This window comes from Geotrypetes seraphini, chromosome 16 (genome assembly GCF_902459505.1).
Source record: "Geotrypetes seraphini chromosome 16, aGeoSer1.1, whole genome shotgun sequence".
Taxonomy (NCBI): Eukaryota; Metazoa; Chordata; class Amphibia; order Gymnophiona; family Dermophiidae; genus Geotrypetes; species Geotrypetes seraphini.
This window is the reverse complement of record NC_047099.1, coordinates 15719733-15733037: the sequence shown is the minus strand read 5'-3', so window position 1 is coordinate 15733037 and position 13305 is coordinate 15719733. Positions and strand designations below refer to the sequence as shown.

Genomic DNA, 13305 nt, shown 5'->3' with positions numbered 1-13305 from the left:
AAAACAAAATTCAGATGTAATTCAATGCATTTGTCCCTGCCAGCTTAGCACCGATCTTTATTGGTGCCCATTTTTAAGAACCATTTATAGAATCCATCCTTTTGCATCTGTGTCATTTATTTTGACAACTGACAATAAGCTTGTGGGTAAAATTTACAAATGATCTTTCTCCTGATTTGAATAGTCATTACCAGATTGTTGTTTATACTACCTACCTTGGAGAAGTTTAGGGTGGCATATGATTTTTTTCTTGCACATATTTTAACTATTTTCCATATCTGTCCTGGTGGGCTCCCAATCTAACTATGATACAAGGGGAAAGAAAGGATTAAGTGATCAAAGCAGCAACCCCAGGCTGCTGAGGCAGCAGCTCTTACCACTAGGCTACTCCTGCACTCTGTTCTGCAGCAAGACTAGCTTGCCACACACATTAACTGAATCAGTTCTTTATACCTTGTTTAACTGTATAAACAATGTGCCTTGAGCTTACCTTCCCATCTCTTTATCCCAACGCATCCTGTACCACCCATCTTCTCCTCATCTAATATCTGCATTTGATCCCTTGGCTATAGGATAGAAAAACATTAGTGCCATATCTGATTTGTGCTTATTAGATGCTTCATAAGTATTATGTCTCTCTTTTAGCATAATAAGTACATTTTTGAAACTGTTTCATAGTAGTCTTATTCTTAAGTTTCAATTTACTTTACCTCATTCATCGTTTTTATGTTTATATTTGGTCCTTTTGGTTATACTGTTTTTTGGTCATGCTGTTAACATAATTGGAAGTTTTATGTTGAATTATACCTGCTATACACCCCCTTGGTGAATCTCTTCATAAAGGTAGTTAATAAATCCCAATAAATAAATAAAAATTAATTAATTAGTTTGGTTATTATGATTTTCTCTGGATAGCTTTCCTAAGAGCCACTTTTAATTCTTTGTTTCTCAGACTATAAATTAGGGGATTCAAAAGTGGGAGCAAAATAATATATATCATTGTAGCTAGTTTGTTTCCATTAATAGAATCCAATGATGCGGGTTGCAGATATACTCCTAACATTGTCCCATATGACAGAAGGATGACAGTAAGGTGGGAGGAGCAGGTGGAGAAGGCCTTGCTTTTGCCCTCTGTAGAGCGGGTTTTCAGGATGGTGGAGATGATAAACACATAGGATGTCAGGGTTAGGGAAAATGGGGTGAAGGTTGTAAACACCGATGCCACAAAGTTCATGGTTTCAATGACAGCGGTGTCTGTGCAGGACAGTTTCATGAGAGCTGTGAGGTCACAAAGAACATGATTGATCACATTGGAGTCACAGAAAGAAAACTGAGATGTAACAATAGCATGGGGAATTACTTCCAGGAAACCAGTCGCCCATGAGAAAGCTGCAAGGAAAGCACAGACCCTCTCATTCATGATAATAGTATAATGCAGTGGATTGCATATTGCGACATAACGATCATACGCCATGGCAGTGAGAAGCAGAAATTCTACCCCAGGACCAGTCAGAAACCAATACATTTGTACAATACATCCACTGAAAGATATGGTATTACTATGAGTCAGGAGCATTGTCAATAATTTGGGAACTGTGACTGTAAGGGAAGAGATATCTATCATAGATAAGTTGGCTAAGAAGAAATACATGGGGGTGTGGAGGTGTCGATCAGCACAAATTATGCAGATAACGAGGAGGTTCCCCAGCACAGCCATCAGGTAGAGGAGTGAGAAGAGAATGAAGAGAGGACGCTGCAGCTCTGGAAATTCTGAGAATCCGAGAATCATGAATTCTGTCACGTCAGTATGGTTTCTCATTGCTACATATTCATACTCCAATCTGTGTTGAGAGAAGAAAGGGGAAAAAAAAGAAACTAAATCAAACAAACTGTAGCCTTGAGTCTAAGGAGTACACAAACGGTATCACCATATTTCAGCTATACAGGTTTCAGGTTAGGGGAATAAAAATAAAATATGTGTGTACAATGGATTCTGGTTAATTGGGACACCTGTTTAGGGCAAATCCTAAAAACCAAAAACAAATCAAGAATAGAACCTCAGTTTGCTTACTTGGGAATGTTGTGCCATTTAACTGGGCTTGCACCCACCACATGATAGGATTTTCTCACTATGGGGTCTTTTTACTAAGCTGTGCTAAGCACTAGGGCATACCATGGGATACGCTGAGGATTCCTACAGTAAATTGGTAATCTGCATTTGCAAACCAGCAATAAAAAAAAAATATATATATAATTCAGTCCTATATAAAATGATTATATATTTACAGAATGGTTCTTAAACAGTATTCATGTAAATAGACCTATATAAACATCTATGCATGTAATTAGCCGGTAGATGTTGGTTTCTATCCTAAAAATGGCCATGCCAAGTGCCCAGATGCTAAATTGGTTTTCTTATTTTCTGTTGATGGGAAAATTACATAGTGCCTTATGTCAGACATCTAGGAAAAAATATTTACTTATAGATCTAAGACAATTCAGAGCAGATCTAATTAAAAAAGCTTACCAGAACATTAGGATTTCACTTTATTCCTCAATTCACCTATTACTGTAGAGTCAATAAACATATTTTCAAGTCATAGTAGTTTGCAGAATAAAGACAAGGTTTTTTTTGACCACCTTTTTAATAAGAAATGTTTGTATTCTTGGAATGAAAGATATGCGATGCTTCATTTCCTTTTGTACTTCAGACTCATCATCTTATGACCAGAGCTACACACTGAAGTAGAATAATCCATCCATATGCCCACCTCTTACTAATCTCCCTTCACATGAACGCAGAGTGTTTAAGTTGGTTAGTAAATTCATCCGGGAGATGATCTCAGAAAGCAGCAATCTTATTAATTGTCTGCTTTGTTTTGAGTTTAATTACTTATATAACCCAGGTGGATTTTCCTCAGTTTGATGAAACTCTGGTTATTTTTTCTATCTAATCTTCTATTTGTGCATCGCTCATACCTATACAGGCTCAAAGAGACTGAACATGCCCTCCAGATTCTTCTTCTCATCAAGCCATATTCAGTCAGCAACAGTCAGCATTTTTTAAGCGTTAGCTATTGTCAGCTAAATTAAGACTAGATATTCAATGTTGGGCCATGAAGACATATAACTGAATACAGGAGGATGTTTACTATGCTGTCCTAAGCAGCTACTGTGGTTTTTTCAAAGCAGACATTTTAATCTTGGCCTGTGCCAATAGCTAATTGCTTAGTGTGGGTAGGCGTATGATTTGAGCAAGGTGTTACAGCAGAAAAACATGGCCAGAGGTCAAGCTAGCAGGATTGCTGTCAGTATTGTGACTGCACTTAACCCCATCTCAGGTGATGGTGGTAGGTGCAGCCATTCTACAACAGTCTGGTAATGCAACTGTGATTTAGTTGATTGATGACCCAGTCCCTTCAGGCACCTTTGGTTCAATGGCTCCTTTTTCTTCTAGTACCTACCTGAAAGCATAGAATGAGCTTTGATCCTTTCAAGTAGTCTGGACACCCTAGAGTATCCACACTCTACTGGTGTACAGATCCCCATGGACATTCCCACCACCAGTCACTCTCACCCTGCTGATGCAGCCTGCCATTGGTCATTCTCTTACTCTCTGCTGCAATGCCCCCCTATCAGCACCAGTCATCATTGGTCTTGAGGGTTTATTGGAAGTTAGGCAGATAGTGTGAATAACATGAAGAAAGATTTAGCAAACTTTGAAGAATGGTCTGAAATTGGCAGTTAAAATTTAACGCTAAGAAATTCAAGGTCATACATTTGGGCTGCAAACACCTGAAGGAACAATACAGTTTAGTGGGTGAAGAACTTATGTGCACAACAGAAGAGTGAGACTTGGGTGTGATTTTATGTAATGATCAAACATGTAATGATCATTTTATGTAATGATCAAAAAGCTGGCCAAACAGGTTGAAAAAGGTGATGCCGAAAGCTAGAAGTTTGATAGGGTGCATTGAAGAGGTATGGCCAGTAGAAAAAAAGGAGGGATTGATGCCCCTGTATAAGACTTTGGTGAGACCTCATTTAGAATATTGTTTACAATTCTGGAGACCACATCTTCAAAAAGATATAAAAAGGATGGAGTCGGTCCAGAGGAAGGCTATTAAAATGATGTGTGGTCTTCATCATAAGAAATATGGAGACATACTTAAAGATCTCAATATGTATACTTTAGAGGAAAGGCAGGAGAGGAGAGATATAATAGAAATGTTTAAATACCTATGTGGTGTAAATGTGCATGAGTCGAACTTCTTTCAATTGAAAGGAAGGTCTGAAATGAGAGGACATAGGATGGAAGTTAAGAGGTGACAGGCTCAGGAGTAATCTAATAAAATTCTTTCCAGAGTAATCAAAGAAAATACTTCTTCATAAAAAAGCTGGTAGTTGTATGGAACAGTCTCCCAGAAGAAGTGGTGGAGACAGAGACTGTGGCTGAATTCAAGAAAGCCTGGGATAGTCACATGGGATCTGTTAGTGAGAGGAAGAGATGATGTGGATGGCAGAGTAGATGGGCCATTTGGACTTTATCTGCCATCATGTTTCTACGTTTCTATGTAAGAAGGTTCCTGGATGTGAAATAATGGATGATCCTATATGCTTACTACACACAGGCAAGACTGAAAAAGCATGTGATTAGATGGCAAAAATATGACCAATTTCTAAAATTATACTTTGCTAGGTATATCAAGTATTTTTCTAATTACTCAATATTATTTATGTTATGTGCTCAGTAACCACCACCGGTCATATTATAAAATATATAATGACCACGATTTCATGGGAACCATCATTGTACACACAGGTTCCCTATTCCTCCATTTGACCAGAAAGGCACAGCGTAAATTTTAACCAGTGTTCGTGATTAAATCCAACTTAAGCAGTACAATAAACAAAAGAAAAATAGAGGAAATAAACAAAAAAAGCTGCATTTATCTGGTTCTGTTTGTTAGGCACTGGTATGAGGGAATATCAAGAAAGCACAAAAGAGAGCTAAGTTCACGCATTCACAATGGACTAAGACTAGTGATCACAAAAATAAAGACGCAAAAATAAAGATGTGTGTTGCCATATTCATCTAAAACATATTTAATTCAAAAGATCATTAGGAAGTACTAGGAAGTGTTAAGAGTTACATCCTAACCTGCAAGAATTGCCCAGATTTGCATACACACACAATAGGAATTTAGGGGAGATATTAAAAACATCAAATCAAGAATTGGAAGTCAACACAGGACACCATATGACCGGTGGTGGTTACTGAGCACATTACATAAATAATATTGAGTAATTAGAAAAATACTTGATATACCTAGCAAAGTACTAAATTATAGACATTAATCATGAGTACTTTACATTTAGTATTTCTCAGTTTATAGACAAAAAGATGACCAAACCAAACAACCTTCAAAGAAGTGAGTTCAATGTGATTCAGCAATGTTTTTTTGGAATAAACATATACTTAAGATTTATGAAGAAAGGACCTGACAATGACCTGTATCAGGGGTCCACTATCATCTACAAAAGATATTAAAGAAGGGATACAAGCATAATATAAAGAAACTAGCTGATGCCCCGGCGTTGCACGGGTATTTAATTATAGCAATAACACTGTAAATGGATTCAAATAAAGATACTTTATAGTGGTGAATGAAATTATTTTTTTACAGCTTTATAAAAAGTACAATATTCAAATTATAATGTGAAATATTTAACCAAATGAATACAATACAACTAACACAAAACTTGATTATAAACAACATTTTTAGTTTCAACTCCAGGAGCAAGAACATATAAATTCTTGAGCAAGCAACATAGAGTTGACCATGGGAAAAACAGGGGGATCTTAAATCCACTCCACAGTATGTAATAGTCTGTCCCTGTGATTTGTTGATTGTGATAGAGAATGCAAGTCTCACTGGAATTTGCAAGCTCTTAAACTGAAAAGGAAGATGTGTTGCAAGTTTCGTTCAAATCGGGCAAGCCGTTTTTGCGTTGGCAGCTTTTTACAATTTTTCCATTGACATGAATGGGTGAAATCAGATTTTCTGTTTGTAGCTCCGCCCATGTGTGCAGGTGGGCCGCGAGACCCCCAGAACATATCACCCCAGGTAGTGAGGGATCTGCATACCAAGTTTAGTTCAAATCGGGCAAGCCGTTTTTGCGTTGACAGATTTTTACATTTTTGCCATTGACATGAATGGGTGAAATCTGATTTTCTGTTTGTAGCTCCGCCCACATGTGCAGGAGGGCTGCGAGACCCCCAGAACATATCACCCCAGGTAGTGAGGGATCTGCATACCAAGTTTCGTTCAAATCGGGCAAGCCGTTGTTTCGTTGGCAGCTTTTTACATTTTTGCCATTGACATGAATGGGTGAAATCTGATTTTCAGGTTGTAGCTCCGCCCACATGTGCAGGTGGGCACGAGACCCCCAGAAGATATCACCCCAGGTAGTGAGGGATCTGCATACCAAGTTTCGTTCGAATCGGGCAAGACGTTTTTGCGTTGGCAGCTTTTTACATTTTTGCCATTGACATGAATGGGTGAAATATGATTTTCAGTTTGTAGCTCCGCCCACGTGTGCAGGTGGGCAGTGAGACCCCCAGAACATATCACCCCAGGTAGTGAGGGATCTGCATATCAAGTTTCGTTCAAATCGGTCCCACAGCTTTTTACTTTTTTTTCCATTGACTTGAATGGGTGAAATCAGATTTTCTGTTTGTAGCTCCGCCCACGTGTGCAGGTGGGCCGCGAGACCCCCAGAACATATCACCCAAGGTAGTGAGGGATCTGCATAACAAGTTTCGTTCAAATCGGTCCCACAGCTTTTTACATTTTTTCCATTGACTTGAATGGGTGAAATCTGATTTTCTGTTTGTAGCTCTGCCCACGTGTGCAGGTGGGCCGCGAGACCCCAGAACATATCATCCCAGGTAGTGAGGGATCTGCATACCAAGTTTCGTTCAAATCGGTCAAGCCGTTTTTGCGTGATCGCGGCATATACACACACACATACATACCTCCGATTTTATATATATAGATTATATACACACAAAATATTAAACAAAATAAGAATGTAGGAAACAGTTGGCCCTGAAATCCAGGGTTTTGGCTACTGGAGGCAACTTTTTTTCCTCCGATTTCCCTGTAAAATGTATTTTACATTATCAGGGAAAACAATTTATATTTTTTGATCATTCTCATTTAGAGATATTTCTATTGGAACATGGGGAAAAAAGGTAATTAAAATCAGAAGGAACAAAAAGGGAAATGGATCTCAATGTTTATAGTTGGAATGCTAACTAGATTTAAATCTGAAATTATTTACTTTTAGTATATCCTCACAAATCTCTCCTTGAAGTGGATTTTAGAAATAGTTCCTTTTTTTGTGTGTAATATTTCTTGTAAAATATATTCCACCAATGTTATTCTTTTCTTGTACATCTATACTTGATATGTATAATTGAAATTACTAAATACAAAAGATATTAAACAAAATAACATTGTTAAATACCTGAATGTACATGAACGGCAAGAAAGCCAATCACTTAAAAAATTAGATGCTCCTTTTACGAACATAAGAGCATAAAATTTGCCACTGCCCAGAAATCTGCTCACACGGCGGCCCTTGGGTCAAAGATCAGTGTCCTATTTGAGTCTAGCCTTACCTGCGTATGTTCTGTTCTAGTAGGAACTTATCCAACCTTGTCTTGAATCCCTGGAGGGGATTCCCCTATAACAGCCTCTGGAAGAGCGTTCCAGATTTCTACCACTCTCTGAGTGAAGAAGAACTTCCTTACATTTGTATGGAATCTATCCCCTTTTAGCTTTAGAGAGTGCCCTCTCATTCTCTTCATGTTGGAGAGGGTGAACAATCTCTCTTTCTCTACTAAGTCAATTCCCTTCAATATCTTGAATGTTTCAATCATGTCCTCTCTCAGTCTTCTCTTCTCAAGGAAGAAGTGGCCCAATTTCTCTAGCCTCTTGTTGCACGGCAACTCCCCCAGTCCCTTAATCATTTTTGTCGCTCTTCCCTGGACCCTTTCGAGTAGTACTATGTACGGCGACCAAAGTTGGACACAGTATTCCAGGTGGGGGCATACCATGGCGCAGTATAACGTCATGATAACCTTTTCAGATATGTTTGTGATTCCCTTCTTAATCATTCCTAGCATTCTGTTTGCCCTCTTCGCCACCGCCACCACCACCACATTAGACATTTTTATCTCCAGCCATGGTGGTATTATTCCTGACAATAATAGAATTCCTATGAGCAAAGCTGGCAATAAAGAAGTCTAATGAGGTTTTGTAAAAAAGGGGGGGAGGGGTTAAAATTTTAAATACATGTGGACCTATGATGAAGGCAGACATGCTGAAAAACAGTCCATGTTGGGTTCTTTGTTCTTAAATCTTATGTACATGTTTTATTCCAATAAAAATTGCTGAAGCGCATTGAATCCCCTTCTTTAAGGAGTGTTTGATTTGGTCATCTCTGCTCATTTTTACTATTTGGTTTTTTAGATAGATCATTTTATAAAACTGGCTGCTTGTGCTTCCCGTAGGGCATGTGTAAAAGAAGATTCAGGCTACTTAGTGTGCACATGCTAATTTTATTTGCATTCTTAATGTCCTTATTTGCATATGTACAGATTAATTTTTCAGGTTAGGTCTGTGCACATCTCCCAAATTCTATAAATGGCACTCAAAATTGCATGTGCATGGCAGATGTATTGTACATGGATAAGTGTAAAGTGATGCATGTCGGTAACAAAATTCTCATGCACGAATACAGGATGTCCGGGGCGGTACTTGGAGAGACCTCCCAGGAAAGGGACTTGGGAGTTCTGATCGACAAGTCGATGAAGCCGTCCACACAATGTGCGGCAGCAGCAAAAAGGGCATACAGAATGCTAGGAATGATAAAGAAGGGGATCACGAACAGATCAGAGAAGGTTATCATGCGCTGTACCGGGCCATGATACGCCCTCACCTGGAGTACTGCGTCCAGCACTGGTCGCCGTACATGAAGAAGGATACGGTACTACTCGAAAGGGTCCAGAGAAGAGCGACTAAGATGGTTAAGGGGCTGGAAGAGCTGCCGTACAGCGAAAGATTAGAGAAACAGGGCTTCTTCTCCCTCGAACAGAGGAGGTTGAGAGGAGACATGATCGAAACATTCAAGGTACTGAAGGGGATAGACTTAGTAGATAAGGATAGGTTGTTCACCCTCTCCTAGTTAGGGAGAACAAGAGGGCACTCTCTAAAGTTGAAAGGGGATAGATTCCGTACAAACGTAAGGAAGTTCTTCTTCACCCAGAGAGTGGTAGAAAGCTGGAACGCTCTTCCAGTGGCTGTTATAGGGGAAAACACCCTCCAAGGATTCAAGACAAAGTTAGACAAGTTTCTGCTGAACAAGAACGTGCGCTGGTAGGGCTAGCCTCAGTTAGGGTGCTGGTCTTAGACCAGAGGGCCGCCTCGTGGGCGGACTGCTGGGCATGATGGACCACTGGTCTAACTCAGCAGTGGCAATTCTTATGTTCTTATGTTGGGCATGCTCCCACACCGTTGTATTGAATAATGAGTCAATTAATGTCAATAATTGGGTGCTAAGAATTCATTACTATTGTAGTCTATCAAAAGCCACTGTTGTTAGATCAATCTAATCATATACTGTGTTTGTCTTAATGGCACTCATACTATACATACATATGAGAAATAGACCCTAAATAGGTTGCTCTTTACATTGCAATATGAGTAGCCTGTAGTGCCATTAAGACAAACACAGTATATGAAAGAATTCATTACTGGCCTTAATTAGCAACAAATTGAATTTACACATGCATTTTGCAGAGCCCTATTTTAAAAAGAGGGGCACTGAAAAATTTACATGAACAACTTGAAAGGGGGCATGGCTATGGGAGTGGGCTTGGCAGGTCTGGGGCATTCACTAAAGATGTACGCAGTATTATAGAATTCAGGGGATCCATGCCTAATTTAGGTGTGATGATTTTTACCAGGTTTCAGTGGATGTAAATCCTTGTCCCCAAATTTAGGCACAGATCCCAGCGCTAAGTGCTATTCTGTAAACTCAGAGTGCCGTTATAAAATAGCACTCAGTGCTTTTTTTTTCGGTACTAGATCCTTTATTCAAAATAGTTGGGACCAGGCTTATTTAAGACAATGAAGCTTTCTTCTCCCTACCCCAAACAGTGATGACCCACCACCTCCTGAACCCAGCGGCAGGATCTCTAGGTCCACCTTGCTTCCATGGTGGCCTGGTGAGATGTTGGGGCAGGAGTGATTCTCACTTACTCCTGCCCATGCTCTCTCAGTGCTGGAAATGGTTGTCAAAACTTCCAGTGGTCCAGGAGAGGTGTGGATCATCACTCTTTGGGGTGGGAGGGAGGAAGTACAAAATTTATTCCAAAAACTGAAAAGCTCCAGATACCAAAATATGCCTGGTTCCAAAGATTTTAGATAAAGGATTTTGCACCTGATTCAATATTTATAACATACCCTTATGTGGTTTCCTACCTGTTGCATTAGAATATTCAGCACACCCTAATGTGCTTTTTTTTTTTTTTTTTTTTTTTCTTTCTGAGAGCATGGGACACAGTCAAAGCATCAGATCAGCTTCTCGTGATCAAGAACTTTCCTGTATCCAGGTGCACAGCTCTCAGAGCACACAGAGTAGAGGTCCTGAGAAGAGGAAGAGAGAAATAGAGTCATATTCCCCATTCTGCAGATGGCTCTCTTCATAAGAGAGATTGACTGTTTCCAATACTTATGATATATTAATCACAACATGATTAAAGTTTTCTCATTAAACAGAGCATTTCTGAGCTAGAACACAGTAGCTGAATGATAACTAATTTAAAGACAGATTTATACTGGGAATGTCCTCTTAGACTTCCGCAACTAGTGTCCTGATTGTAGCAGTTTTCTGGGTCTTGCCACATCTGAGTAGAAAGAACTGACGTTTCAGCCATCATGCTGTGGCTTTCTTCAGGGTATGGGTACTGGGAATGTTTTCAACAAAAGGCAGGAATATTTATTCCATAATTATAAAAGCATGTGAATGTAAACTTTTTTCAAGCCCTTTTCTTTTTCTGCCTTTTCTAAACTACTCTGTTCCCATATTATAAACAGAATAGATAGTATCAGGCCTGTTTAAAGGGAGTGTTCCATCTGCAGGCAATTAGGTTCATAAAGAGCTGCTTGTCCTTGGGAGGACAACACATTGGGGAATCCAGCAAATTGTACAATGTCATAGTGAACTGGAACATGTCCTTTGTCATCAAAAATCTCATGTACCTCTGGATCTTTAAAGTGAATCTTCTTAAGGTACTGGTTAAATTAGAAAGAATGGACGGTTAGCCTTTTTTTTCTAGTTTGTTTAGGTATAAATCCTTGATATTTTGTCCTAAAACTTGTGAGATTTACCCCCCTCTTTTATGAAACTGCGATAGCAGTTTCTAGCGTAGGGAACCACGCTGAATGATCCGCGCTGCTCCTGATGCTCATAGAAACTCAATGAGCGTCAGGAGCAGCGCAGGCCATTCAGTGCGGCTCCCCGCGCTAGAAACTGCTATCGTGGTTTCATAAAAGGAGGCCTTAGACTAGTACTGATTGTACCTCTTGGCACATTTGCTCACTTGTTTCTCAAGAAGCTGTATAAGCCACAGAAGTTTCCATGAATTCATGCTCACTCCCACTGTGCCTCTCGATACTATTTCAAATGGCCAATCTCGCGAGTTTTGATGCAACTTCTTCCGGTAGTCCTGATCACTGCTCCTGGTTGATCTAGTTTCTTCTCATCGCCTGGTAAAAGAGTTAAGAAAATATAGTTGATTGATTTACTTGAATTATTTTGAATGTTAGTGCTGGCTATTTTAGACTGCTGTCCATCTCATCTTTGGCTTGAAGAAATGGGAACACATAACCCCTTTCTACCACAAGCTGCACTGGCTGCCGTTCGAATCCAGAGTTCTATTTAAGTTCTCATGCATCTGCTACAAAACAGTATTTGTTATGTCGCCGGATTATCTTTACCCTCACTTCAACCTGAGCCACAACAAGAGCTCCTGCAGAATAAACCTGTTCGCTTTTCCCTCACTAAAATTGTGCCACCTGAAAAGATTCTTCGAAAGAACCTTCTCCTTTCAAGCGGCTAAACTAAATTCATGGCTCGCCCAAACTATACTTGATGCCTCTTCATATCTCAATTTTAGAAAGCAAATTAAAACTCAGCTATTCAACAGACCGAATCCTAACCATACCACATGACCTTCCCCTCTCACTCTTCTAAGATTGTGGCTCCCTCCTTACGGCTTGCATACTTTTTCCTTATAGGCTCTTTCCTTATGGCGTGTATGCAGTTCTCCTTCTCTTAAACTGTATGCACGTACTTATTGTATCTATTGCATGTATTTTGCTCCATGTACTTTCTGCTGCATGTACTACGGCATGTACTTATGCATGTCCTTATTCCTTGTACTTATTGTACTTTGTTCTCTTTGTACGTGTTGCATGTATTTTTTTTGCTCCCTTTACTTTTTATAATTGCTTTGCTCATTTTTGTTGCCAACTGCACTGTTTGTACTGAATCTATCTGCTGTGAACCGCTTAGAACTCCCTGGGTATGGCGGTATACAAAATACAAAATTATTATTATTATTATTATTTTTGGTTGTCTGTGTGTTTTCCATTTTTCAGCGTTCTTCTTCCTCTTCCTGAGAAAGAACTTTATTGAAACATGATCGGTGTTGAGGAATCTGAGGAAAATGACTTGGTTGTGGATTGATTACATCTGTTATTTATTCTTGGAACTTGTGTGAATGATGAATTTGGATTTTTTATTATTGCACATGCACTTTTTAAGCACTGTGTGAAGAATCTGGGACTTGGTTACACTTGGACATCACTTATTCCAGTTGGTTAAGGACCCTTTTGACATGCTTCAATCAACTTTTCTTTAATTGGATTATAACTGAACTGCTGGAACATTTGCTGACAGATTAAGATAAGTGCTATTGTTTACATGCTTATGAATTTATAGCTTATTCATGAATTAATAGAGATAGAACTACTAAATGAAGTGTTTTTGCCTTGCTCTGGTTTTTTAGATATTATTAAGCACAATTATTAAAATTTCTTAATATATATGTTTATCCTAATTCTCTTGTATTATTCACTTAAATATTTGTCAACATTTGCTTATTTCTGATCTGAAGAGGAAGGGTTACCTTTGAAAACTAATAAAAATGATTTAGTTCAATAAAAAAGG

The 13305-nt window shown here is 39.0% G+C and overlaps 1 protein-coding gene across 1 annotated transcript; it reads right to left on the bottom strand.

Moving 5' to 3' along the window:
* Positions 1 to 289: 289 nt before the first annotated feature.
* LOC117350938 (olfactory receptor 11-like) lies at positions 290 to 11738 on the bottom strand. Its single transcript, XM_033925693.1, has 3 exons — positions 11675 to 11738; positions 10554 to 10718; positions 290 to 1841 (listed from the first exon to the last, which is right to left on the bottom strand). Exon 3 carries the CDS (start codon positions 1817 to 1819, stop codon positions 896 to 898), a length of 924 nt encoding a protein of 307 aa, XP_033781584.1. The 5' UTR covers positions 1820 to 1841; positions 10554 to 10718; positions 11675 to 11738; the 3' UTR covers positions 290 to 895.
* Positions 11739 to 13305: the final 1567 nt, after the last annotated feature.